Source organism: Ipomoea nil, unplaced genomic scaffold (genome assembly GCF_001879475.1).
Source record: "Ipomoea nil cultivar Tokyo-kokei standard unplaced genomic scaffold, Asagao_1.1 scaffold1509, whole genome shotgun sequence".
Lineage (NCBI taxonomy): Eukaryota > Viridiplantae > Streptophyta > Magnoliopsida > Solanales > Convolvulaceae > Ipomoea > Ipomoea nil.
This window is the reverse complement of record NW_017617937.1, coordinates 187,262-213,164: the sequence shown is the minus strand read 5'-3', so window position 1 is coordinate 213,164 and position 25,903 is coordinate 187,262. Positions and strand designations below refer to the sequence as shown.

The following is a 25,903-nucleotide window of genomic DNA, read 5'->3' as shown; positions in this document are numbered from 1 at the left end:
AATTTATTTTTGGTAGAAGGGTCAAATACAACCATTTACTATAAACTACTGTTCAATTAACACCTTCGATTAAAATAAGATTTAATTAGACATATTTACTTTTAAAATTTTATTCACTTAGCATTTTTTACATGTTTTTTCTAGGTAACCCTTTCACAGTGTTGACATGAAATTAAATAAAAATAATTTGCGGACTTAGTTTCATTGTTGATTGTAAATCCATTCACACTCAGAAAAAACAATTATTCCCTCCTTCCTCATCTTCACTGCTACTTTCGCGGTGGTTGTTTCTTAATATTTTGATTTGGAAATCGAATGAACAAGCAGATGATCCACATCCGCCATCTTTCCTCACGGTTCAACCTCGACCTCCTCTCTAATTGCTCTTAGTACCCCATCTTTGACGACTTTTGCTCGTACCTCCCCAATCATGACTGCGGTCGTAAAACCCCTAGCTCCTCTTGGCTCTCACAGCTAGTACCGTACCAATACCTACATGCTCGAACTTGTTATCTACCGTTGTATGTTGGAGTATCCCTGCCTCAAATCCCATAACTCCTTCCTCAGATGAATCACGTTTAGGGTAATCTTTGAAAATTTGTTGTGGTAGAGCTTTGACGTTTTCGGGTGGGTCTGGAATTCTACTTCTTGCATTTTGGCATGGTACGGAAGGTAGACGGTGTCGGTGCATTCGAGACATAGTTGTTAATGAAATCTGTCGGCGCAGTTGGTTTTCGGATCGAAATCTTGAGAGAAGGCTGATGCGGTGAGGATAAGGAGGGAGAGAGTAGTGATTTTCTTCGAGTTTGAATGACTTTAACAGCCAACAATGTACAAAGTCAGCAACTTATTTTTATTTAAATTTCATGTTAGCATTGTTGAATGGTTACTTAGGGGAAATCTATAAAAATGCTAAGTGAACAACATTTTAAAAGTAAATGTGTCCAATTAGATCTTATTTTAAAAGTAATTGAACATTTGTTGATAGTATATGAGCATATTTGATCATTCTGTCTATATTTTTCTTACTTTTTCCTTCCTTCGCTCTATGTCCAAATAACACATTTGTAAGAAATAAGTTATTTTGTCTTTTATTTAATAAACATCGAAATAAATTACCTTAAGTAGTAAGACTTTAACGACCGCTTTAATGATCCCTGAAAGTAAGGAATGACTCATTAATATGTATTACGAAAGATCACTTCAAATAGAATTTAATGTCAATTCACATGATATATCGTTATAATGGTTAGTATTGTTAGGTAAGATTTTTTTACTGATCCATCGAATAAAATTACTTCAAACGAAAATTAAAGTCAATTCACACGTTAGATCGCTATAATAGTTAGCACGTTATGTAATATTTTTGTATTGACGTATTATTAAGTAAAATTACTCGTTCCAGATCGCTATAATAGTTAGCACGTTATGTAATATTTTTGTATTGGCGTATTATTAAGTAAAATTATGTTGGTGGCGTGGTGCATTAAGTAAAATTACTAGTTGTTATTGTTGGTGACGTGGATCTGACAATTTTTAACACAATAACGCAACACAAAAAACAATCATGGTACAATCTCCGAAACAAAGGGCACAAGTGAGTAAACCGCAAGGTGACATTTGTGAAAAGCTTTGTTAGAATATAGGATTAAATAATCATAAGATCTGCAAATACGAGGGCATAATTTTAACGATACACAGAAAGCACTCAACTCATTTCTGCTGCCCAGCCACATTCTCCGCATTGTTGGAGGTTCACTCTTTCAACGTGCGCTCTCTCGAACTCCCCTATCTCTCTCTCTCTCTCCCTAGTATACTCCGTAAGAATATATAGGAGAGGAGTATATACATTTCGCGGAATTCTCTTCTCTCCCGAGCTCGCTGCCGTTCGTTTCGTCTCGGTGAGTTTCCGGATTCGTTTGTGTGTATGTGGATGTAAATGCATGGATGGTAGGCGTGCATGCCCTAGAACTGTTCAGTATTGTGGAAAAGTTGCAATCATCTTGTTTTTTTCCGAAATCCTTCAGATCTGTAGTTTAGTTGCTAGGGTTGCTGTCTGTAAACGCGGTGGTAACAGGAGCTTGACCGATTTGGTTTGTTTTCGGTAAAATTTTAATTTTGTTGTTTTGCTTTTTGAAGTATACAGCAACAAAGCAATCGGTGGTGCAATAAGATGCGCGCTATTTTGTGAATTTTTTGAGAAGGAAATTAGGATTTCTGTTCAATTTGGCTTGGCGTTGAATTTTTCGATAAAAATGATATTCCAATTTGATTAATCTGGAGTTATTATTTTTATAAAAGGCAAAAAAGATTTTATTGTTTTGTTTTTGGATTTGTGAACATAAGATTGATGAACATAGCTTTTGAGGGTATGCTAAGAATGAAAGTGATCCGATTAGTAGCATTCGGAAATTTTGTAGCTGAAACTTCTTTGATGCATAGAAATGGGATGTGGTTATTAGATAGGGTTATAGAAACATACTTGCTCACCAAAAATGAAAAAGGATATTAGATTCCAAGCAACAGAGTTGTTCAAATCTACTACTGTGTCCTTTGTTGAGCGGGCAGGCACTTCCTAAAGAACAAAAACTCTTCCCCTATGAGCTAGAAGAAGAGTGAACACTAATTTTTTCTTCTATAGATTTTCTTTGGAGAAGCCTTTTGTAGATTCATGCTTGGCTTGTTGATTTATAAATGTTTCAGCAGTGAATGCTGGAGCATCCAGATGTTATTTTTGTTCACTGTGCTACATAAAAAGGTGTTGACGCCAAACTTAGCAATTATTGTAGGGAGTGAAATTATACTGAAGTCAATGGAGTTGCAATAATATTAACTTTTTGTTATTGAGCAATGTCACAATAACACTTATCCTATACAAGCTTCCTTGACTGCCATGTGCTTTGCAGCCTACTTTGTTGGTAAAACCTATTTTGTATTGGTATAGTTGCAATGCTGTTGAACTGCAAGTGTCACGTGCCACCAAACTTAATAGCCTTTCTTTTCACTTCTGAATTGCCACAGATATTGTGATATGCCACGGTAGACAATCATTAACTGTATTTATTTTGTTCCTCTTTTTTCTCGGATCCTTTTCTATTTAACGTAATCTGTCGTATCTGCTGAGATGGTAAATATGTGCATTGAAGATCACCCATTATAAAGTAAAAGATTTTTTCCAAAAGATTGGATATTCACTTCTTGTGCATATCCTTTGGATACTTTGTCATACAGTATATACAGAGCTTATTCTATAGGAATATTTTTTGGCTATGATTCTACAATGATGAGTCTATGCAGTTTGGTACACAAAATGAATTTTGAATGAATAGGAATCCTATTCCATAAGGAATGGAATAGAATAGGAATTCTATTCCATTGTTTGGTTCGTCGAATGAATAGACTTTAGGAATTTTATTCTAGTGCTTAGTTGAATTAAGGAATAGGTATGTGATAAGCAGTCAAAATGACTTACCAAACAATGTGATAAGAATTGTATTATTATTACCACCTCTACTACTAATACGTAATAAAAATAGGTATCTTTTATAATATATAATAAAATTAGGTAAGGATAAATCAGGTATTACCAAAAAAGGTATTCTAGAGAACTGGGGAATAGCCTAGCCTAATACTAGCCCCCCTCCCCCCCTCGGAATAGCTATTACCCTTGCAAGGGGAATAGCTCATTCTTGGGAATATTATTCTCGGGAATAAAATGACTTACGAAACAATGGAATAAGTCTATTCCTCGGAATGTTTTTCCATTCTAGACCTTTTCCGTGAACCAAACGTGGAAGTGGCAAAGAACTCACTTATATTACTATATAAATTAAACTATATTGGGCCTAAAAGCTGAATTGGGATGTGATTCATGTATCTTTCTTATGCACAAAGTGTTTATAAAGTAAACAGGCATCGTTTATTCTACTTTGGTTCTTACCTAACTCTCTTTTACAGGAGAATGGATGGATCAAGTGCCCAAGGTGGTGGTAATGTGGACTCGTTCCTGAGGAACTATAAGCTTGGGAAAACTCTTGGCATTGGGTCCTTCGGTAAAGTTAAAATAGCTGAACATGCATTGACAGGGCACAAAGTTGCTGTCAAGATTCTTAATCGCCGAAAGATAAAAAATATGGAAATGGAAGAAAAAGGTACTGCTATTTACTTTAATTTCTCATTATCTGTTACACATTCAAATTATGGTCCAGTTCTAACGTAGTTTACGGAACTGCTTTTTGCACTGGCCACTTTATTACCGATTCCATGCTAATTTAATGCAAAGCTTTATTCTTATCCAACCGTCCATTGAGCTGTTTTCCTTTTCAATTTTGATTTGCCTCTAAGGAACTATATTCCCAAGGGCGTTTAGTGACTTAACTGAAGTCTGCTTTCATTTTTATAACCTCTGACGCTTTGGGTCATCCTTGGCTTGTTCTAGTTCTGCTTTATTTATTTATTAAATAGCTCTCTGTTTCAGACATTTTTACTTTGTTATAATAGCTACCATCTTAGTTAATATGGGGTATGTTCTTGACTTTTTACAGTTAGAAGGGAAATCAAAATTCTGAGATTGTTCATGCATCCTCATATCATACGGCTTTACGAGGTCATAGAGACACCAACAGATATCTATGTTGTGATGGAGTATGTGAAATCAGGTGAGTTGTTTGATTACATTGTAGAGAAGGGCCGTTTGCAGGAGGATGAAGCTCGCAAATTCTTTCAACAGGTAAGGTGCTTGGTTTTTGTTGATTTTCATGAATATTTACTTTATTTCACAAATTAATGGGTCATTGATTTTCTGAAAAGCAGATCATTTCTGGAGTGGAGTACTGCCACAGGAATATGGTGGTCCATAGAGACCTTAAGCCTGAGAACCTGCTTTTGGATTCCAAATGTAATGTGAAGATTGCTGATTTTGGTTTGAGTAACATCATGCGTGATGGTCATTTCTTGAAGACAAGCTGTGGAAGCCCAAACTATGCTGCTCCAGAGGTACTGAATCACTGAGCATTTGATTTTGGGATATTTTTACTTATCAAAAGAGGAAAAATTCTCCAGATTAGGGGTTGGAAATTTGTAAGTGGAATATGCTCTAATTGTTATAGTTTGTATCCTTCTTTCTAGGTTATATCTGGAAAGTTGTATGCTGGCCCTGAGGTAGATGTATGGAGCTGTGGTGTTATTTTGTATGCTCTTCTCTGTGGTACTCTTCCATTTGATGATGAAAATATCCCTAACCTTTTTAAGAAAATAAAGGTAACTTTATAATTGAAGTTTTGGATCTAATATACTATTTCAGTTGTTACTCTCTTTCTGATTGTAGTGCATTGATGAAATCTATGGGATAACCTTATCAAATGCTTACTGTTAAAATATTGTAGTGATGCCCAATCTTTATTTTTGCAAGCACCTGAAATATAATGAGCTCAATTTGAGTGATATTGTCTATGTGAAAAAGTTTCTATGCTATTTTTTTTTTTTATTGGAAATGCTTTCTTTCGCTTCATACAAATTCATTCTTTAGGGTGGGATATACACTCTTCCCAGTCATTTATCAGCTACTGCGAGGGATTTGATACCAAAGATGCTTATAGTTGACCCGATGAAGCGAGTGACTATTCCTGAGATTCGCATGCACCCTTGGTTTCAAGCTCACCTGCCACGCTATTTAGCTGTTCCTCCTCCAGATACAATGCAACAGGCAAAAAAGGTAAGTTGAAACTATGTCAGTCACTTTAAGTTATATTATAACTGTGGCACTGCTACTCCTTTCTTTGAAGTGTGTGTGTAAAATTTTGCTCATTATATTAATGGCTGAGATATGCAAGTTTTGTTAAATGTTAAATGGCATTGTGAGAAGTCTTCAAATTGTCCCACTCTGTCAATTAAATGAAATTCAGTGTTGCTGATATATCTTTGGTGACCTGACCTATCATTTATTATTGCTGGCTTTCTCTACGGGAAAGGGTGAAGAAACATTAGTACTAAGCACCAGTGATTTGTGTTGGACGTGTAAAAATGATGGATGTAAAAAAATGAGTCATGAGACTGGTGTAGGGGTTTAGTTTGTAAACAGTGGAGCAGATTTTTAGATACAAATAATAGCTAGGTAGACTAGCTGCTTCCATTTTTCTTCCATGATGCTTGGTATTTGTGTAATTGTTTCTCTTTGCCCTTGCTCTGGTTTCTGCATTATTCATGTTTCTCTTGTACTCCGTTGACTTTATAGCTTCAAGTTTCATCCTACTGCTTTGGATGTGTCTATGTAGAATTTGTCTTGGTGAAAGTTGACTGAATTATTTGATTGTAGATTGATGAAGAAATACTTCAAGAAGTGATTAAGATGGGATTCGAAAGAAACAATATCATTGAGTCTCTACGAAATAGAGTTCAAAATGAGGTAACTTTGATTTGTTGTATACCTATTTTTGCTTTTTCGTAGACTTCAAATTTTGACATGTTTTCTGCATGTGCTTCAGGGAACTGTTGCTTACTATCTGCTACTTGACAACCGCTTTCGTGCTTCCAGTGGCTATCTGGGTGCTGAATTTCAGGAGTCAGTGGTGCGTTGGTTTTGCTTATAATACATATTAGATGAATTTTGTTTGTTTGTTTCTTAGTTTTTGGAACTAGAGGAGTGGCTAAGTGGGGGTGGGTGGTGCAGTGGGCTCTCTATGATTGATGCTTCTGCTTCAGCTGTGCAATTGGATCTGGCCTTCTCTTGTCTGACTTTTTGATATGCTTAGTGGGCTTAATAACATTTGAGCCTGAGTCAACACTGTTAATATTATTTGGTTCGATGCCTTCCTGTGTTCTTTCTCACATCTAAATATTTAGATGTTGTATGTGCTTTTGCAGGAATATGGTTTCAACCAAATGAACTCAAATGATTTTGTGGCATTCCCTTCTGGGCAACGCTTCCCTGGGACTATGGATTATCAACCAGTTGGTGCAAGACAGTTTCTAGTTGAAAGGAAATGGGCTCTTGGGCTCCAGGTTAGTTGGTTGAATTCCTTGGCAACCTAACCTATTCACTTTATTGGAATGTTAAAGGAGTAGTTTTGTCATCATATCAAAAGCAAGGGTTGGATTTGAGTAGATTGCACCCTACATGTACAACCTTGCAGTCTAGATGGTTCTTCTCATTCCTATTTCAGTTGTATATGTTGTGATTGATAAAAAAATTAATTTTGATATTTATTATTAGAAAAATTATTGATTTTAAATTTTGATTCTTTTGGTAGTCCCGGGCTCATCCACGTGAAATAATGACTGAAGTTCTTAAAGCCCTACAAGAGCTAAATGTGTGTTGGAAAAAAATTGGGCATTACAACATGAAATGCAGGTGGATTCCCAGCATACCTGGTCAGCATGAAGGTTCAGTGAACAATTCATTGCACAATAATAATTTCTTTGAAGATGAATCTACTATCATAGAAAATCATGGCATTTCTAGAGCAGCGAATGTGGTCAAATTTGAAGTTCAGGTAATAAAATTTCTATTGTATCATGTGTGTTTGATTAATTTGTGTAGTTTCCATAACTGTTCAATGTAGTTGCTATTCCCTGTTGTGGGGAAGAGTTGGTGGGTGCAGGGTTATGAATATACTTCACTGGATATTGGTGCTGAAGTAATTAGACTCACTAGGACTGAGTATCTTTTATAAAGCTTAGAATAGTACAATTGAAACACAGATTATATGAGAGGTTCTGTTTCTGATATGATGCCAAGCCTGAGTTACTTAAATGGATGCAAGAATTACAAAAAAAGGGAATTTGAAATTTTAGAGAATACAACTCTGTAAACAATGTGCTTATGATCTTTAGAAGAGATTTCATTATATTTCAAGCCAATAGCTGCTATCAATTGAAGTGATTACATGGAAAGTGTCTTGCATTGATCACATTATCTCATTTAGTATATCCGTGAAAAAAAATTAAAAAATTAATGGTTCCAAGAATTGGTCCTGATTTGTTGAGTATTGTGAATACTTTTACAGCTCTACAAAACTCGTGACAATAAGTACCTATTGGACCTGCAAAAGGTTCAGGGGCCACAGCTCCTCTTCCTGGATCTTTGTGCTGCTTTCCTTGCTCAGCTTAGAGTGCTGTGAAGACAGGCTGAGAGTATAAACATGTGGTGGTGGAGGAGGATATCATTAATGCTGTACATAATTGCAATTAACAGCCTCCTTATTTTCTGTTTCCCCTTAACTTTTACATTCAGTCAGCATAACGGTGACGGTCTAAACGACTAAACCTGATTTTCTTTCTCTTTTATCTGAATTGTGCCACCCTGATATTCAGAGGTGAGTATGGTGCCAAGCCAATATTTTTGTCCGACTCACTAGGAGTTGTGGCTTTTGCCCAAATTGCTTTTCATTTCCAACTATGATAGTCTTTGGTGTTATCGGCAGTTTGCTTTGCTTGTCTAACTATGTAGAGACTAAAACTAAGGGCTTACATGGCAGCTGCACCCCGGAAAACCACCAAGACTATCCTTCTTTGCTGCTATTATATGGCCTAAAAACCAGTACATGACAAAGTGTAGTTATTGTTAATACTGGTTGATCTATTTTTATTCTCTTGCTACATGTGATGAATAGAAAGAGCATTTAGAATGATTGTTGTAATACAAGTTTAGTAGTCTTTAAGTTAACATGATCGTAGGTTGTCAAGGTCAAGGTTGTTTATTTAGTTACGACAAGTTAACATTTAAAACTGCTGTAGCATTCTTCTTTGCTGGCTTTTTATTTAGTTACGACAAGTTAACATTTATAACTGCTATAGCATTCTTCTCTGCTGGCTTTATGATGACTACCAGATTAGGGGTAAATATGTTCACTTTATTAACACAAACGCTGGTATGTACGCAATTATTCATTACAACTATCTACTCCTTGATCAGTTAATTATTAAAATGACGATATTTATTAATACCAAGGTTGTGAAATACGTTAGGCACTAATTGGGCGTCAAAAGGTGCGTTTAGGTGGAAGACACATTTTTTTATTTTTTATTTTTTAAAACAAGGTTGTGCGAGTGTATTGTGTATTTGTATATATATATATATACACACAGAAACACACACAAATAAAAGGTTATTACACATGACTTTAGAATTATATAAAAAAGTAAAAAAACAATAAATAAAATTTTAAAAAATGATAATAACTCGGCCGAGTCAGCTTACTAGGTGATGCCTAAGGGTAGAATTATATAAAAAAGTAAAAAAACAATAAATAAAATTAAAAAAAAAATGATAATAACTCGGCCGAGTCAGCTTACTAGGTGATGCCTAAGGGTGAAAATGGTGCGGCCGAATTTTACAACCATGATTACAATACTCATTTTTTACTCATTATAAACTTTCTAATAATGTTATACACTCTTATATTTTCTTTGGACATGTCATTGTTTAATTAGACAATTAAATTTATTTTTTAAATAATGGTGAAATTTTTCATCTCTTCCTTTTGGTATGAAAATTCATGAGTTAATATTTAATTTAGTTTTCGACTATATCAGTTTTTTTTTTCCCAAAAATTATAAATAACATTTTGTACTTAATTGAGTCATCTGTTAAAATAATTTGGTAATTTCACATCTATTAATACTTAATTTTATCTTCGATTATAGTAGTTTTACCCAAGTTAATCATTGACTGTAGTGATTTTTCTCGATTTAGTCTTTAATTCTAACAGCCTAGAAAAATCACTATATTCAAGACTAAATTAGATATTAACTCAAAAATTCATTCATTTCGGGCAGCTTTCTTTCTTTTCTAAATTTGTTGTTGTTTTATTATTATTATTATTATTATTATTATTATTATTATTATTATTATTTACTTAAATTAGAGCATACTCGATAGAATTTGTAATTGTTATGGAGAAATCGTCGACAACCCCAAGAAACTTGAAAGCGACCTGACCTTGACATATTCCATTTACAAAAGAAGAAAAATGATACTTACTCCCAAAAAATAAAAAATTCATGATCAAAGATACTCCGAAGAAGACAAGAAATTCCAACATAATTTCATTAGATTGAAGCATGGAGATCAAATTCAAATCAGGATTGCAGAAGCAAAAACAAATGCTACAGTCAAACACATGTGAGGAAGGTAACATACATGCGACTCCATTAATGGAGGACGAAACCCTTCTCTGCGTAAACACAATGGAAACTTAGTACCTATAGTTAAAAGCACCGAAGATAACTAAAAATGATAGGATTCGCAGTTTAAGTAACAAAGCATATTGGTGGAAGATCAATGGAGCTCCACATGGAGGATTCGTTGTCGAAAGCGGTTGAAGACGAAGAAGAAGAAGAAGGAGAAGAAGAAGCATTATCTCCTGTTTCTTCTTCCTTCTTCTCAACAACAATCTCTTCCTTTTCTTCATCCTTCTTCATCTCCTCCTTTTCTCTGCTCATTTTGCATGCGTTTCTGAGCCTGGAGAGTTGATCGGACCTTTCACGCCCGGATTTGAGCTTCAGCTTTAAGCATTCCGTGATGCCATTGAAGGCGTAGAGAGAAGCTGAGAATTTTCTCTCATAGTTCATCCTCTTCATCGTCTCGCTAATCATAGATAGCTCTTCCCCTTCCCCTTCCCCGTAGACTGCCTGCTGATGCTCCATTGATTCTGAAATCTCCTCCGCCATCTCAAATGGCGAAAAGTAGCACGATCCGATTTCATCGACGAACTGAAAGTCTACAACGCTAAGATCATCACTGTTTTCTTCTTCCTCGATCTCCTCCTCTTCCTCTGCTTCATCATGAACTTGAACTGCACAATTTTGACTCTCATAGTTACAGCCTTGTTCTGTGGCTCCACAACTGTTAACAGTCTCTGTTAAATTGCACGATTCGAGGCTGATTTCTGGGATAATCATGGAGCTTTCAGCAGTGCAATCATCAGGATCATTGAGATAATCAGTGAAGTGTGATTCAGAAAACTCAGCTGCCTCATCTCTGCACTCATCATCCTGCACTTGATTCACCTGCTGAAAACAGGCAGGAGCAGAAGAGGGAGCACCATTCCCAGCTAACGAATTGTTTCTCGCTTTCAGCCTGGTGAGAAGCAGGTTTGTGATCTTTGATGGCAGAGCTGGGGCTGAAGAAGATGATGAGGAGCAAGGCCAGAAATTGGTTCGCGTGTTGGCTCCTCGCAGCAAGCAGGCCGCCTCATCATAAGCCCTTGCAGCCTCCTCAGCTGTGTCAAAGGTCCCTAACCACACCCTTATCTTCTGAATGGTATCCTTAATCTCAGCCACCCATCTCCCTGATGGCCTTTGTCTCACCCCCACGAATCTCTTCCGTGCCCTCCTACCGCCCCCCAACGCTGCCTCCTCCCATGCTGCAACATTCCCTTCATCCAAACCTTCACTACCCTTTCTCTTCCTAGCCATTCTATCTGTAATGATCTTTCTCGCGGTTCTCGGGGATGATCTGAGAGTGTTTTCTAGCTTATGCTTACTGCTGAGCTGATATGCACACAACACATATTTATATCCAGAGAGGGGAGATCATGTCAAAGGGCATATCAGACTAATTATAGCTGACAAAAGAAAAGGTAACATACAATTTGTTCATTTTCAATCTTTTCATTGTTACATATGGAGGGCTCTTATGCATAATATAAAGATATTGTTTTCAGTGTGGTGTGTAAATATACTATTAGTATTGTTTTCTGGCCTACTCTTCCATTTTCATTATTTTAAGATTCTGTCTTCTCTGTCATGAAATGTTTCCTCTTTCTTATTTTCTTATACAACTTGTCTCTTATTACTGTTATATGTGCAATAATTAATTCAAGATCATGTCACCTATCACTAGTTTTTAAGTGATTTTTTCAATCTTGAAGGGGAAAAAACCTTGAAATCATCACAGCATGAAAATGACTTCTTCATCCGTCCATTTTCACTGCATCACTGTTTCAAGTGAAATTTGCAGCTGCAATTTTTACTGCTGTCACTAATACAATCTCACAGGGTGGGCAATATGGTTTGTGTTTCTGCATCTTGCATACAGCATTTGAGACTAATCCGGTTTCGGCCTCAGCCACTCCTGCAGATGACTCTTATTCGGGGAAAAAGCTTAACTGGGGACAGTTGGCTTGGTAATCACAAGTTTCAAGTTCGGTGAGAACTGTTTATTAGCCTTTTTTATTTGTGCCGGTCAGCAAAGACAGTATAGGTTGGTTTATCTCGTTGTTGTAGGCTAATGTCACAAGGCGGGTTACACCTAGAATGCACCTTCGGGTGCTGACTTCCCCGTAAATCAAAGGGAAAAGGCTAAACCCCATAACTCTTTAACATGGCACACCGCCACAAGTGTTGATTTTCCGACCTTGCAATTATATTATCTGTCAACCTTAGCATGGTGGCACTTCCTTTCACTAGATAAAACTGTATAAAAGCTGTTTCCAGTTTTCACCTCTGTGGGGGGAGTAAAACTGTTTGGATGTCACTCTCACCTTGTGCACAGAAAGGTCAATTGCAGAGCATTGTATTATTAACCATAGTAAAAGAGAAAAAAACAAGAGATTAAAATGCATATGTTTCCATTTGTCAGTGATTGATGGAGGACAAGGAAAACGATTTCTTCAAAGCGGCGCAACAGTGAGCATAGATTGCCCTCTACTCTCTGCTTGACAGCAACAACTACTATTAACAATTTCTGCCATTCTTCCATCTCTGAAATTTCCAATGGATGCATACATCTGTGACTGTTCAGCCTCAGCATATCACACAAAACAAGTCACCTGTTTTGAGCAACTCCAACCAAGTTAGTAGAGCGGTTGCCTTGGTAACCGCAAGGTTTCAGGTTCAATTCACAGTGAGAGTGACCTACTGACCTTCTTGGTTTAAGCATTTAAGCTGGTCCACAACCTTGATTGGTTTACCTTATGGTCCTTCGCTGGCTAGGGTAATAAAGCGGGCTTACCCTGTGCAGCCTACAGGTATCTCTTGTCACCAAAAAAAAAAAAAAAATACTACTTACTAGGTTCTTGGATGTGTTGTTACAAATCCAAGCTCTAACTCCGTCACAAAAGTTAAGTTTGACTCGGTATCTTAAATATCGATCCAAATTTTCGTTAGTAACTTATGTGGGACGATATTTGCCGTTTTAAGGAAGGGTTTTCAAGGAATATGCTAGGTTAACTCAGATCATGCCTTCATGATATTCACGTACGAGGAAATGCATACACAGAAAGGGAAACCACACAAAATAAAGTGTAGGACGCCAACCACAACAAGAAGTACCTGTCTTCAATTCCATGTTTTATCTGCTGGTGTTATTCATTTGATTCTCTTGTAACGCAGCCGTAAGCACAACTCTTAATGCTGCTGTCTGATTAGTTCAAAGAATAGAAAATGTCAATGCCCACTCTTCTTTCTCCACCTGGACGCTCAGCAATGATCCATTAGTCTCATTCACCGTGGCGTATTTCAGCCGCATATACCAAAAGATTCCAAATTTCCCATTTTCAAATCATACCCTAAGTCATACTCAGGGTAATATATGTGGGTAATAACAAGCAGACTGAAAAAGTCTTGATTGAGCTCCATTCATGTGTTTAAAGCAATGCCCTTCAGAGACTTGTTTTGAATGGAGTTGATGAAAGGTTAGTTGAATTCGTCTCATCTTGCGAGATGTGAATATCAATGCAATATGTAAAAGGAAAAAAATCTAAAAATCTTCGCTCGAATTCACGTATAATAGCAAGGCCCTAAGAAGAGTTGCATTTCGTAGGATGCAGACACCTATGTAGTTTGGAAAAGAAAACCCAACCCATATACAACAATGCCCCCCTCTTTCCTCATCAACCCAAAAAAAGAAAAAGAAACACTCTTGGGTCACAAATAAGGTTGTTACATAAGATAGTGACTCAAGGATCATATTAGATTTTGGTGACAAAGCACCATGTCAACAAGAAGAGAATCTTGGTGGGATAACCCGGCCAAGATGGCAAGAGATCTATATTTATAACAACAAGTTCATGAGTTCGAATCCTTGCCTTCTTAGTTTGAACCGGTCAACTATGAATAACCTTGATTTACTTATTTGTTGTCCTTTACCGGCTAAGGCCACAAGATAAAGTTTATCTACACCCGAAAGGGTTGCAAAAAAGGAAAGAGGCGGATTCGAACCCTCGATAGTTTGTGAAGTTTCCCTTGTCATCTTAAAAAAAAATGTTGGTATATTTAAAATGCATGTTGGGAAGATGAGAAGCATAAAATTTCAAGCAAAAAATGTCAAACTTCTGGCACTACAGATGTGACTCAATTGCTTTATTAGCTTAAGCATATGACATAGCCAAATGGAAATCATCAAACAATAAGATGCATATTTTAAGACAGATTACAGGCACTATGATGACCATTTGGTAGGTTAAGACTCAGCAAGTAAAATGGACATTCAACTGTACAGTGATGAATCATTGCTTGCAGTTGTGATGAACATTTCCAGTTGGGAGGGAGAAAATGGAACTGAAAATGAAAGCATGACTGGTATACATACAAAGAAAAAAAAAACCTGTAAATTACATAAGACAGTGTACAATAAAAGCTTAATGTCAATAGAAAGTAAATGAAATACGCATGGAATATCAAATATTTTACAATGGTGTAGGGCAGAGAAAACACACAAAAAACACTTTTTCTCCTCCACAGCTTCGGTATCTCTCTAGCAGAGTACCTTACAAGTTACAAGTGACCACAGCTTCCAAGTGACCACAGCTTCCATGCAACGATTTGTAGTTTTAACCATTTACCTTTCGACTGTCGGCCTATAGCGTATGGAGAAGTGGAGTTGTATGTGTGTTATTGTTTCCAGTATAACTGGCTGGCATTAGAGATGGATCTTCATAGGCAGTCGCAAGTTCATTGTGAAAAGCGGATACTGTAGGATCTTTTTCATCACTTCTGTCCTTCATTATTAAACTCTGTATCATAAGAAACAATCCATGGCAGGACAGGAAACAGTTAGCTAAACATTCGAGGAAGAAAAGAAAATAGTTAAGGCAGCCAAGTCGGAATTCATTGAGAAGCTTGTAATCGATCTGAACAAAAACGCATTTAGCTTTAAGACTTCCATAAGCTTTTTCAGCCATGGCTACCATTTATTCAATAATAAATAATTAAATATAAAATGCAATGCAATCTAACGTGAAGTATGTTGCTTTTATCATCACTAAAACACAATTTTGCTAGTCAAGAAGTCAAGATCAAGATTTGTTAATTCAGTTTCTTACCTGTTGACCACTTGAAAACAAGTACAGCAATTATATCGTGGACTGCGGTGCATGTGCACCGCGGTAAAAAACGGTGCCGTTTCTTTAAGTAAAGAAACAGCACGCCGTTACAGTTAACGGAGCGCGCATGTTTCGTGTATTAATTACCAACTGAGACTATAGTGTATCTAAACTGATGGCTGACGCCTCACGTATTATTTTTATATTATCAAGTGAAAAAATGAATTGTATTGAAATGAAACTGCAGTGTATACAAAATGAAACTGAATAACAATTTCACATATTTGAGTGTATATTACCCAGTGAAACTGTAGTTATATCAAAATGATATTGTCGTAGAGTTGAAATGAAACTGCAGTGTATATAAAATGAAACTGAATAAGATTTCACATATTTGATTGTATATTGTGCAATGAAGCTGTAGTTATATCGAAATGATCATGTAGTTGTGTTTTAATGAAACTATAGTGTATATAAAATAAAATTAAATAACATTTTCACATATTTGAGTGTATAAATATCTTTATCTTTTTGCGGAACGCGAAACGAACAAGTACAAGTAGGCTTAGGCCAATGACACTTAAATGGGCTATAATGCACATGGGCCAATGCACACTAAAGATTAAATCCAATCAATTAGCAAGTGTAACCCATGACCTTATAAACCAATCGTTATACCCTGCACCTCCCAAAATGACGTCGTTTTGAGAGGCGCGGAAGGGAGTTGATGTGATTATGTGTATTTGTTTATATCATTATGTGTATTTATTTATACAATTATGTGTATTTTTTTATACAGTTATGTGTGTTTGTTTATACAATTATGTGTATTTGTTTATACAATTATGTAAAACGACGTCGTTTTGCATCAGGGCGCACAATGCAATGCGCGCCCTGATGCACGATATAAATTGCCCTTATAAACACATGTGCACTTTCTTATATCTTCAATGTGGGACTCTTAACATACAGAATATAGCAGTTGGAGTGTGTAATCATGATTTAGGGGTGAGGGAAAGGATATAAAACATGGGGACTGTTTACTAATACGTGTACTGTGATGCAGTTCTAAACAATATTATAACCTTAGCAAATAAGCAAATTACTTTATAACCTTAGTAAATAAGCAAATTACTTTCATGATAGACATACCTCAGCGGAAAAAGACGAGAATATCGGTAAGAATCTTCTCCGGCAGTAGCTATTAAAAATAAGAGTGAGGATTGGAAGAGGGATGGTTAAGCTGGAAGCTAATGAAAGCTTCTTTAACCCAAATATTCCAATGGCAATAACATGCATCAGAATCAATGAAACTATTGTTGAATCATGCACTATAGGCCAAAATTGTCCACCTGTCTCGTATTTGGGTGCGTATACATTTAGTAGCTGCAAAAAATAATAATAATAATAATAATAAAAAGAATAAATCCAATATAAAGTTACATAAATAGAAAAATATTTGAGCAATTTAGGAGTCTAGGAGCAGTATGTAATCTACCAACCTGGTGGCGATAAATGACGTATCCCAAACAGAAGTAAAGAACAATAAATGGCAAGATTAGGGGCGCTAAGAAGAAGTATATTACACCAACAAGACCAAATAAAAGAAGTCGTGGAATTTCTCTGTGGTATGGCATTGATGGAACCTCAAAATCTTCATTAGATGCTTTGCAAAACCTCTTCTTAAAAAAACTTGAAAGAAAAGGTTTTAGCCGAAAAACTTCAGAGGCTGTGCTGGTCCATCCAGATGTCACAACATAGGCAATGAAGAAAGATGCCTGCCAAAACAAAAGGAAAGAGGGAAAGAAATATTGATATTTAGCAAAATACCAAAAGTGCAATCTCGTTCCTATTTCTAAGATTTCTTTTATCATCCTTCTTACTTCTGTGTTTCTCAAGGTTGAGTTTGTTCTTTGTAACAAGTTATTTGACAGTCAAAAATTCTCAGAGAAGATTTTAAATTTTTATTAAACAATTCAAGTCAATGACCAGCACTGTTGTAAAAATCGGCTTAGGCGCCCCTACGCTAGGTACCCCCAAGTGCCCGACTAGCACCTAGAGCCTTCTACAACATTGATGACCAGTATGCACTTACCTGACTCGGAACTCCTACGGCTAATATGCTAGGGATGTTCTTCAGCTCAAGAAATATTTTAACACGGTAAAGAACCGACCCAGATAAAACATTTGCAAAGAAAATGTTCCAAATTGTAAACCACAGAACTTTGAAGCACGCACTTCTTCCAATCTGACTCAGTGCAATATAACCTTGTATGGATGAGAAAATCATCATAATGGGTGGCACTAGTGAGAGAAACATCTGAAGAATGAGACTAGGCAGATATCCTGTAATCACTTGACTAACAAATTTTCTGCATGAAAGTCAAAGAAAAGATTACATTTAGAGATGCATGTATTATTGCAGCAAAATGGCTAAGCTATTCAACGCGAGAGCACCACAAAATAAACATGGTAAAGATAAACAGGAACTAGGCCTGTTTGATTCGCGGAAATATTTGAAGAATGGAATTGAAATTCCATAGAAAGAAATTATCAGGAAGATTAATTACATGGTTTGGTCGGTGGAAAAGAAATTACTGGGAATATTGATTCCATTGTTTGGTTGGGTTTGGAAATATAAAGAATAATGAGTATCAAGACCAATATACCCCTACATAATAATAATAATAATAATAATAATAATAATAATAATAATAATAATAATAATAATAATAATAATAATAACAACAATAATAATGATAATAATAACAATAATAATAATAATAATAATAATAATAATAATAATGGTAATTAAAGTTCTAGAGGGCAAAATTTGTCCTACTAATTTTCCATGAAAAATAAAATACCAAGGGGGAGGAGTTGAAAACTTTTTCCTCATTCTCGAGGAAAACATTTTCCCATGAAAAAAAGTTTTCCATGAACCAAACATAGGAAAATCTAATTTTCCTCAAATTTAAGGAAGGAAAAAGTTCTCCATCCAACTAAACACCCAAGGGTTAGAATTTAGAAATATACATGTCACATGGATACATTTGAGAATTGAGATTGCAATGAAACTTAAACCGGTGAGTTGCATGAAACTAAGACAATAGAACTGAATACTTACACTTCCAATACACTTTTTAGAGAGGGAAACCAAATCTCCAGCTGTTCCAGATGGGTAAGACCTTGCACTAGGAGAACAGGTCCAAGGAACAGAACTGTGAGAACAACACATGCAATATAAACAGCAACATTGAACAACCATCTTTGAGCAAATGATGCTGAAAAAAAGGGCCAATATACATCCTCTGGATCTGGAGCTGGCTCAGTAACCCATTCTGTGGGCTTTATGCCTTGCCGAATGTGCAAAGCTACTGCTGCCCCAAACCGTGTTTTGAAAGATACAAAGGCCGCTGCCACTTCCTAACATTAAAGAAGGTTTAGTCAATAACAAACAATTAGATGTTCTCATAAAGCCTGAAGTTAAAAAATGAAGGGATAACTGTATATGTTTGTCGACAACAAATCAAATCCATACAAACGAGCATAGTATAACTCAGTACACTACACTGAATGCCAAATATTAGATATTTCAAAAACAAGTTATATGGCTAATAGAACAATCATAGAGGTTTCAAAATTACCTTTACCACCACTGAAGATTGTTCCGCTCTATCACTCTGCAATGCATATTGCACAGAACTTAGATGCATTGAAAGAAACGGGAAATATAGTTAGCATCTAAAATGCAAGTATATAGTTGCTATAAATCCCTAATTATCAAGGCAAAGAATGAATTAAAGTCTATCATTCTGCAGTTCATTCCTTAATTAATATAGTGCAATAACATTTTTGCATCATTAGCATTAAAGTCTTACAATGAACGTATCAAATAAACATATCATTCAAAGTTACATAAAAAGAATAAAATCATAGACAATATTATGGAGTGGTTCATATCCATTGAATGATGGTTAAATATGCCACATTAAAATCTTACAATGAGGCCTTTGAGTTTGTTTTTTCTGCGGACAACACAGTGGGAGAGATATGTAGAAGGATAATACTCCGTGAAAAAGCTCTCAACAACATCACTGTAGCTTTTCCCTGGGGATGGTGGAATGCTTCTAACTAAAACCGTAAATTGATGTGGCTTAGGTTTTGATGAATGGAAAGAAGCAAGCCTTTTTGATGAAATATAGTCATATTCCTGCAAATTATATAGCATCTCAGATTCTCAGCAACAAGTTGAGTTTCACATCATTCAGCAACAAGTAACCATAAAATAAGTAAAGATGGGTGAAATACTCACAGCATAAAGAAGATAGCAAACAAACACCGTGAACACATACATAGCAGAGAAGTGAATCCATAACCTTAGAAAGACCAAAAGAGACAACTTTTAGTTTTACAGTCAAATGATTGCTACCTAGAACTAAATTTCACTCTATGAGTAATTTTGGGAACTCATTGAATACTGGTGAGTTGCCCATGTACAGAAAGATTTACACATTAAATTTGGCATTTATGCTTTTGTCATCTAAACATGTTTCACTCCATTGGAATTCCATTGCTACTGTTATGTAATCACCTGTTTGACCCATCACCAACATTTGAAATAGTAAATGATTCCAGGGATTTGTTTGGTAGGTCAGTAAAATCAAGACTAAGCTGATTCCCCATGTAATTGATGGGAAGGAGAACGAAGACCCCAACTGCCGTAGCAAATGCAAACACTTTAAAGCTGAAAGATTTATCGAGATAAAACAAAAACCAAATTAGCAGTTAGCAGAAGATGATCACCAAAATATGCCAATACACACTTTAATACCTGAATATAAAAATTCGCATGAAAACTACAGCGTCCAAACCGGAAACCGACAAGAGCTCAGCTTCTGAGGGTCGCCAGGCCCCTGTAATCCAACCAGCAGACGGCAGTAATCTATCCAAGTCAAAATGAACTCTCCGCTGAGATTTCCCATCGGCAAGTAAGCGCGGAGCATAAACGTCGGCATTGCCCGGCTGCTTCCTCAGTACAGAATACAAAATGAAGAACAAGACGCAAAGGCCGAGGTTGATTCCAACTGAAGTAAGAAGCGCAGAGAAAAGCATCATTCGCAATCCTTGAGCACAGCAGCTGCTAAGTCGAATTCAAAAGTCAAAACAACTACAAGCAACCATGAACCCTAGACGGTAAACAAATTCGTGATTGCTGAGCAGAAGCATCAATATCAATACACAGCTTCCTTTCTTACTTTCTTCTCTTTTCTAAAGAGGAATCAAAATAAGCTATGGAAGAAAGCGGGGGCGGGGCTCAGTTCACTTTGAGATTTGAGAGTTGCGATACTCGCGGCACGCTAACTGGAAATTTCGCTACACGCCTTTCAGTCAACCTGTCGTCATATTACTGTACGTGTCATATTTTTTATCACACGTGTCATATTCAATACAAAATGTTAAGACTTTTATTATTATTATTATTATTATTATGGAAATTCTGGATTATTATTTGAGAAAAATTTGTTCTATAACTCGAATTGATAGAAGAAGTAAACTAACTAAAATTGTCAATAGCTTATCAAACAGATAAGTCAACTAGAGTTGAGCTTAAAATCATTTTGTAATTACTAAATAATTAATCTGATTAACTGAGTGGAGTTATTAATAGTTGACCAGTTAATAACTAAATAAAATTACAAAATGATCCAAAGAGTTAATACCGTCCCTACCAAGATTCGAAATGTTACTAGACTACATATCATTAGCATAGAAGTTAAAACTTAAAATTTTGTAGTCACAAAGGTAATATTTTAACCAACTTGGTTGGGTCATTAAATTATTCTTTTTTTTTTTTTTTTGTTTTTTAATGAAAGTCACTTGTACTATTTATATGAAATTACAAGTATACACCCACTATTTGCGAGACCCCAAGTATTATTCTCTTTAAATACATTGAGATGGGTATAACATCACACATCAAATAAAATGACGTGATAACTGTATATCTAAGAAAAAACATTCGTCATGACTATGAACAATGTTGAAAACATATATGAACAATATTCATTACAGTGTAATTAAGGTCCGACATCCGAAATGAAATCTACTCAAATTGTACACATATTGAGAGTCTCTGATCTGCATCCTAAAAGTCTTCAGAACTTTTGAGTTCTCAACCTCGATCTTGTCTGATTCAATTCCTACGGGGATTCAATATGTAGTTGTGTCGACTAAACTCTATCATCTGCTTTAAAGTTTAAACAACACCTCACCTCAGACTAAACTCGATCTTGAGGTTTCCCTCTTGAACTCACTATAATCTGCAAGCAAGCTACCATTTACTTTGGTCTTCATGTTCTCCACTAGTCTTTTTAGAACCTACGCAGAATTAATATAATTATTTACAAAAATGTGGGTCAGAAAGATTTTAATTTGCAGGTATAGGAATTCTTTTGGGTAATACAGATAGGAAAAAACACAAATTTTAAAGGTGGTGATCGAGAATCTAACCGACTCTGCGACATCTTGACGAACATGTTCAGGGACCAGAGCAAGCACAGGAGGAAGAACAAAGCTTATACTCAACTGCAGCTGGCCCTTAAGCCTGCTTCTCAGTCCACGTCTGTCGGGGTATAGGGCGCCTTTAACGCCAAGTGAGAACTGAGATGGCTTCAGCATGTCATCCAGCCCCTGAAGCTCCCATCTGATCTGCACAATAATATGGAATGAGTAGTTTGTTTAATTTTCTGCATCAAGTTTAGAGGAAACGGGGATTCAATGACTGAAACTATGATGAGGTTTACCAAGATACTTACAATGTCAAGCTCAAGGACCTTAGAAGCATCAGTAGGAACCCCAGGCGGGTATCCTATCCCTTGGGATTTACATTGCAATCTCATGTCAATTACTGGCAGCACGGTTAGGAATAGGAACTCTATGGGTAGCATGTGGATTCTCCATTCTTCCTGGATACAACTAATATTCAGCCATCACAATTCATGAGTATACACTACATTAAGCACAAATATGCACTTCTCATGATGAACTGCATGCTGTTAGCATCAGTAGGTATCCTATTCCTTGGGATTTACATCTCAATCTCATGTCAATTATTGGCAGACAGTTAGGAATAGGAACTGTATGGGTAGGGTAGCATGTGGTTTCTCCATTCCTCCTGAATGCAACTAATACTCAGCCATCACAATACCGAGCATACTACATTAAGCACTTATGCACTTCTCATGATGAAGTGCATGCTGTTTTTTATCAAAGTTTTACTTTCTACTATACCTCTTCTTGTTCCTCCTTTACCCTGTATAATTATTCCACATACACATAAACATCATCTAGACCAATACAGAATTGTAATTATTTTACAAAACCCAAAAACAAGATGCAGATTAATCGTAATTGCCCGCAAACCACAAAACCATACAGCAGAGGATGCTACTAAGTAGTAAGAATCCAATCCGGGACCCTTCTAGTAGGAAAATCATGTTCCGCCCATTTCGGGCTCCTCCTCCCTTTGATGATTTAACTCCACAAGTCAGTGTCTATGTAAGTACATGAGGATTGGTTCACAGAAATCAGAGAGAAATTATTCCAATGAGTGTTGACAGATTGTGCTTATTAGTATGTCCCCTGCCTTAGAAAGACAAGGCAGATTTACAACCACCACCCATATATGCCCTAATTCTTATCCTTAGTTTGTTTCTACTACACCTAGCGTTTTATATACAATTGCAGTATCGTTACAACAAGGGAGATAAGGACTCTCCAAAAATGCATTGTAATCAACAAAACTTGACAATATGTAGAAATGCAGGCATAGATAAGGGGACGTTGACTCTACCTCATTGAGTTGTTGACTCCTCCTTTTGTCTGGAAATATAGCCTTGAAAACTCGGGGCTTATCCTCCAGATATCGATCAAACGAAGCCTGCAGTTTCAAATGTTCCATTTCAATTTCAATTTCACACCACCACTACCGACATAGAAATCATAGAACGATGCGCTAGCAATTCAATGTAAGGCATTGTACCAAAACCAAACATCATAGTTATATATAGATGTGATTACCCCGGGGACTTCATAGAGAGGAATGTCGGTGCTGATTCTGGAAGAGTAAGTCGAAGCATTCACCATCTGCGTCCTCATCTTCACCAATTTCGGTTTCTGTTTCCCCCGTAAAGCATTAAAATGCCACTTCGTATTCAGCTCCCGCTTCCGGCACCATTCCGTTAAGAATCTGCTCCGGCACGACGAAGCAGCAGCCGCAACCTCCATCGTTGCTCTCCTTTTCCCCCAACTCAAAATTCAAAAATCACTCCAACTACGGAACTGAGAATGCAGGAGAGAAGATGGTATAGAGATGAGCTACAGAGGCGTACGTGAGGAAGATGATGGAAGACAAACCATATCTGTTAATAGCGCTTCCCAATCTGACGTGGCACCATTTAATGGCACATTGAAGCATCCATTTTGAGCCAAATCGTGGAAATCGGTCCCACGCGTTGCTGACTCCTCAGCTTTACTTACCACCTCAACTCCAACTAAATTAATAGGATGGTAATTTACAACGGTATTTAGGATGTGTTTGGTTCGCACATGAAAATCAAAATCAGGGATGGGTATCAAATACTTGGTAATAGTAATGGGTTTTAGTGAAAGTATTTTGCATGTTTGGAAGTAATGATTAGGCTAAGGATGAATAATGAGATAAAACTCTTGTAAATTAAGGCAATGAGTTTTTCTATTAATGGGATATTCCAAACCCATAGTAAAACCAATCAACCAAACAATAACAATTACTTTCATACTCATACCTGAGTGCTAAACCTGCCAACCAAACACACCCTTAGTAATGATGAAGGTATGCATGATTTCATCATCTAGTAAATAGCAAGATTGTATTCAAAGGTACAATATTTAGTAATTACATATGCTGCTAAAAGTTGTATGAGCCAATTACTATATATGTAGTGTGATGATACAAGTATAGAGCAGATACTATCTTGTAAATAATCATGAGTGTTAGAAAAAAAAAAAAAAATGGGCATAAACTACACTAGCAGAAGAATAGCAAGATTGTATGAGAAGTAAGTGATTAATAATTTATAGCAAAATATCATATGATGCAACAAATTAAAAGAAATTCTGGAATCAGACGAGCTTCTTTCGCTCGAAGAATTTCTTGAGATGCCATAATTGCAGACAGGCCACGGACAAGCAAACTAGGAGAGACAGAAAGCTGAAGGTTGCCATCTTTGTGTTCGTTGCTCTGTTCAGTTTCTGCATTTCTTCCCCCCTAAATGGAAGAAATAATTGAACACATTACAAATTGATGCAGGGCGGAATGATGGAAGGTATGCATGATTTCATCATCTTCTTCGATCTTACCGTTCGCGGAGGTAGAACATCTCATCGTGGATATTTAGCACAGTGTCGAACATTTTTCTGAGCTCGAATTCCACTACCTGTACGTAAAATTGAGTCACCGGATTGATCGATCGGGATTGATATATAGACAATGCGTGTATAGTGAATGATTGATTACTTGAATCTGGCGTCTCTTGGCGATTTTGGACCAATCAATCGTGGCGTAGCCAGACTTCCATTCAAACTCAACGGAAACAGTGTAAGGAGGTTTGTGATCAGCTGCTCGGAAACAAATCGTGTAGTCGCCTTCTTCCGACGCTGTAAATGCGAAATTGCCGTGATCTGTATCAACCGAATAGTGATAGTACTGCCCAAATGGAGACGTCACCTGTAATGGCGTAGTCAGTAATTTCGATCTCGATCTCGATCGAGGATAAAACAAATGTAAAATGTAGTAATATTGGCCGGAGATATGAACGGAGGGAAGAGGCAAACCCGGACGGTGATTTTGTGGGTGTCCGGCACGTCGTGGTCGATAAAAGGGTTGACGACGGCGTACTTGCCGATGGTCATGGTGTTGAGTTGCATCTCCTCCTTGATGCATTTCGTTGATCCGGATTTCACGTCGATTCGCAGCGCCTCCACCACTGACGCTTCTATGTGTATCAGCAGCGCAACCGTCGTCATCAACATCTCCGTCTTCGTTCTCCCCATTATTGTGTCCTTTCCACGCACACCAACTGTTTGATGATCAGATCACTCGATCTGGATCGGAGCTGTAAGTATCATCACCCTACGTACCTCAGATGTCTCGATCTTCTTTCGGAACTTATGAGCATTCCTATTTCTTTGCTAGTTCGTTATAGCCAACTTGCATTGTATATACATACATTGTCATGGCTGCATGGGAAAATTATATTTTATTACCCAACAAATTAAAATATTTTTTAAAGTTAAATTAATTTCAATTTTGATTTCTTAGTTCAAAATCAATAAAGTTTAGTTTGAGATAGTTGAAATTAGAATGCCTCTTTTAGTTTTTCATTAGGATGACGGCCACATGACACATTACCAATAGACATTGCATTATTGACTAATTTAAAATTATGAGTTCGATTACGGGCAACCCTTTATCGGTCAACAATTCAAAATTTAATTGATCCTCAATTCTATTTCACCAACCAAATAAGTTGAGAGTCTTCTTCCTGCCACATGGCATATGCCAATTCTTCATTCTTTCATTGTCATCAGTCAAAGTC

At 36.6% G+C, this 25,903-nt stretch overlaps 5 protein-coding genes across 6 annotated transcripts; 1 reads left to right on the top strand and 4 right to left on the bottom strand.

Moving 5' to 3' along the window:
* The first annotated feature begins 1,663 nt into the window (after positions 1 to 1,663).
* Positions 1,664 to 21,769, top strand: LOC109188951 (SNF1-related protein kinase catalytic subunit alpha KIN10-like). 2 transcript variants are annotated; one of them, XM_019339613.1, is made up of 12 exons: positions 1,664 to 1,901; positions 3,958 to 4,151; positions 4,545 to 4,729; positions 4,813 to 4,995; positions 5,128 to 5,259; positions 5,528 to 5,713; positions 6,314 to 6,403; positions 6,483 to 6,566; positions 6,862 to 6,999; positions 7,248 to 7,490; positions 8,004 to 8,146; positions 21,757 to 21,769. In XM_019339613.1, the coding sequence occupies exons 2-11, from the start codon at positions 3,962 to 3,964 to the stop codon at positions 8,115 to 8,117; spliced, it is 1,545 nt and encodes a 514-aa protein (XP_019195158.1). In that variant the 5' UTR covers positions 1,664 to 1,901; positions 3,958 to 3,961; the 3' UTR covers positions 8,118 to 8,146; positions 21,757 to 21,769. The 2 variants fall into 2 exon arrangements, with proteins under 2 accessions (XP_019195158.1, XP_019195157.1); XM_019339612.1 differs by lacking the exon at positions 21,757 to 21,769 and having other exon boundaries at positions 8,004 to 8,735.
* LOC109188952 lies at positions 10,020 to 11,973 on the bottom strand. Its single transcript, XM_019339614.1, has one exon. The coding sequence runs from the start codon at positions 11,413 to 11,415 to the stop codon at positions 10,249 to 10,251; it is 1,167 nt and encodes a 388-aa protein (XP_019195159.1). The 5' UTR covers positions 11,416 to 11,973; the 3' UTR covers positions 10,020 to 10,248.
* Positions 14,501 to 20,605, bottom strand: LOC109188950 (CSC1-like protein HYP1). Its single transcript, XM_019339611.1, has 10 exons — positions 20,098 to 20,605; positions 19,858 to 20,010; positions 19,579 to 19,642; positions 19,267 to 19,476; positions 18,911 to 18,946; positions 18,391 to 18,689; positions 17,359 to 17,635; positions 16,766 to 17,041; positions 16,416 to 16,649; positions 14,501 to 14,954 (listed from the first exon to the last, which is right to left on the bottom strand). Exons 1-10 carry the CDS (start codon positions 20,379 to 20,381, stop codon positions 14,799 to 14,801), a joined length of 1,989 nt encoding a protein of 662 aa, XP_019195156.1. The 5' UTR covers positions 20,382 to 20,605; the 3' UTR covers positions 14,501 to 14,798.
* Positions 21,183 to 23,688, bottom strand: LOC109188953. Its single transcript, XM_019339615.1, has 5 exons — positions 23,346 to 23,688; positions 23,119 to 23,205; positions 22,082 to 22,231; positions 21,777 to 21,974; positions 21,183 to 21,644 (listed from the first exon to the last, which is right to left on the bottom strand). Exons 1-5 carry the CDS (start codon positions 23,550 to 23,552, stop codon positions 21,540 to 21,542), a joined length of 747 nt encoding a protein of 248 aa, XP_019195160.1. The 5' UTR covers positions 23,553 to 23,688; the 3' UTR covers positions 21,183 to 21,539.
* Positions 23,689 to 24,343: 655 nt separating this feature from the next.
* On the bottom strand, positions 24,344 to 25,552 carry LOC109188954 (transmembrane emp24 domain-containing protein p24delta7-like). Its single transcript, XM_019339616.1, has 4 exons — positions 25,140 to 25,552; positions 24,823 to 25,032; positions 24,666 to 24,742; positions 24,344 to 24,573 (listed from the first exon to the last, which is right to left on the bottom strand). Exons 1-4 carry the CDS (start codon positions 25,356 to 25,358, stop codon positions 24,429 to 24,431), a joined length of 651 nt encoding a protein of 216 aa, XP_019195161.1. The 5' UTR covers positions 25,359 to 25,552; the 3' UTR covers positions 24,344 to 24,428.
* Between the last annotated feature and the right edge of the window lie 351 nt (positions 25,553 to 25,903).

Excerpts from the sequence above, each read along its gene's own strand:
- LOC109188953 (XM_019339615.1), bottom strand. The coding sequence starts at position 23,552 with ATGGAGGTTGCGGCTGCTGCTTCGTCGTGCCGGAGCAGATTCTTAACG. Across the intron at positions 23,206-23,345 it reads CTCTCTATGAAGTCCCCGGG|GCTTCGTTTGATCGATATCT; the intron begins GTAATCACATCT and ends TTGAAACTGCAG. Across the intron at positions 21,645-21,776 it reads GTCAAGATGTCGCAGAGTCG|GTTCTAAAAAGACTAGTGGA; the intron begins GTTAGATTCTCG and ends AATTCTGCGTAG.
- LOC109188954 (XM_019339616.1), bottom strand. The coding sequence starts at position 25,358 with ATGGGGAGAACGAAGACGGAGATGTTGATGACGACGGTTGCGCTGCTG. Across the intron at positions 25,033-25,139 it reads CCCACAAAATCACCGTCCGG|GTGACGTCTCCATTTGGGCA; the intron begins GTTTGCCTCTTC and ends ACGCCATTACAG. Across the intron at positions 24,743-24,822 it reads CCAAGAGACGCCAGATTCAA|GTAGTGGAATTCGAGCTCAG; the intron begins GTAATCAATCAT and ends TTTTACGTACAG.
- LOC109188952 (XM_019339614.1), bottom strand. The coding sequence starts at position 11,415 with ATGGCTAGGAAGAGAAAGGGTAGTGAAGGTTTGGATGAAGGGAATGTT.
- LOC109188950 (XM_019339611.1), bottom strand. The coding sequence starts at position 20,381 with ATGATGCTTTTCTCTGCGCTTCTTACTTCAGTTGGAATCAACCTCGGC. Across the intron at positions 18,947-19,266 it reads ACAAACTCAAAGGCCTCATT|AGTGATAGAGCGGAACAATC; the intron begins GTAAGATTTTAA and ends TATGCATTGCAG. Across the intron at positions 17,042-17,358 it reads CCGTAGGAGTTCCGAGTCAG|GCATCTTTCTTCATTGCCTA; the intron begins GTAAGTGCATAC and ends TTGTTTTGGCAG.
- LOC109188951 (XM_019339613.1), top strand. The coding sequence starts at position 3,962 with ATGGATGGATCAAGTGCCCAAGGTGGTGGTAATGTGGACTCGTTCCTG. Across the intron at positions 4,152-4,544 it reads TATGGAAATGGAAGAAAAAG|TTAGAAGGGAAATCAAAATT; the intron begins GTACTGCTATTT and ends GACTTTTTACAG. Across the intron at positions 7,491-8,003 it reads TGGTCAAATTTGAAGTTCAG|CTCTACAAAACTCGTGACAA; the intron begins GTAATAAAATTT and ends ATACTTTTACAG.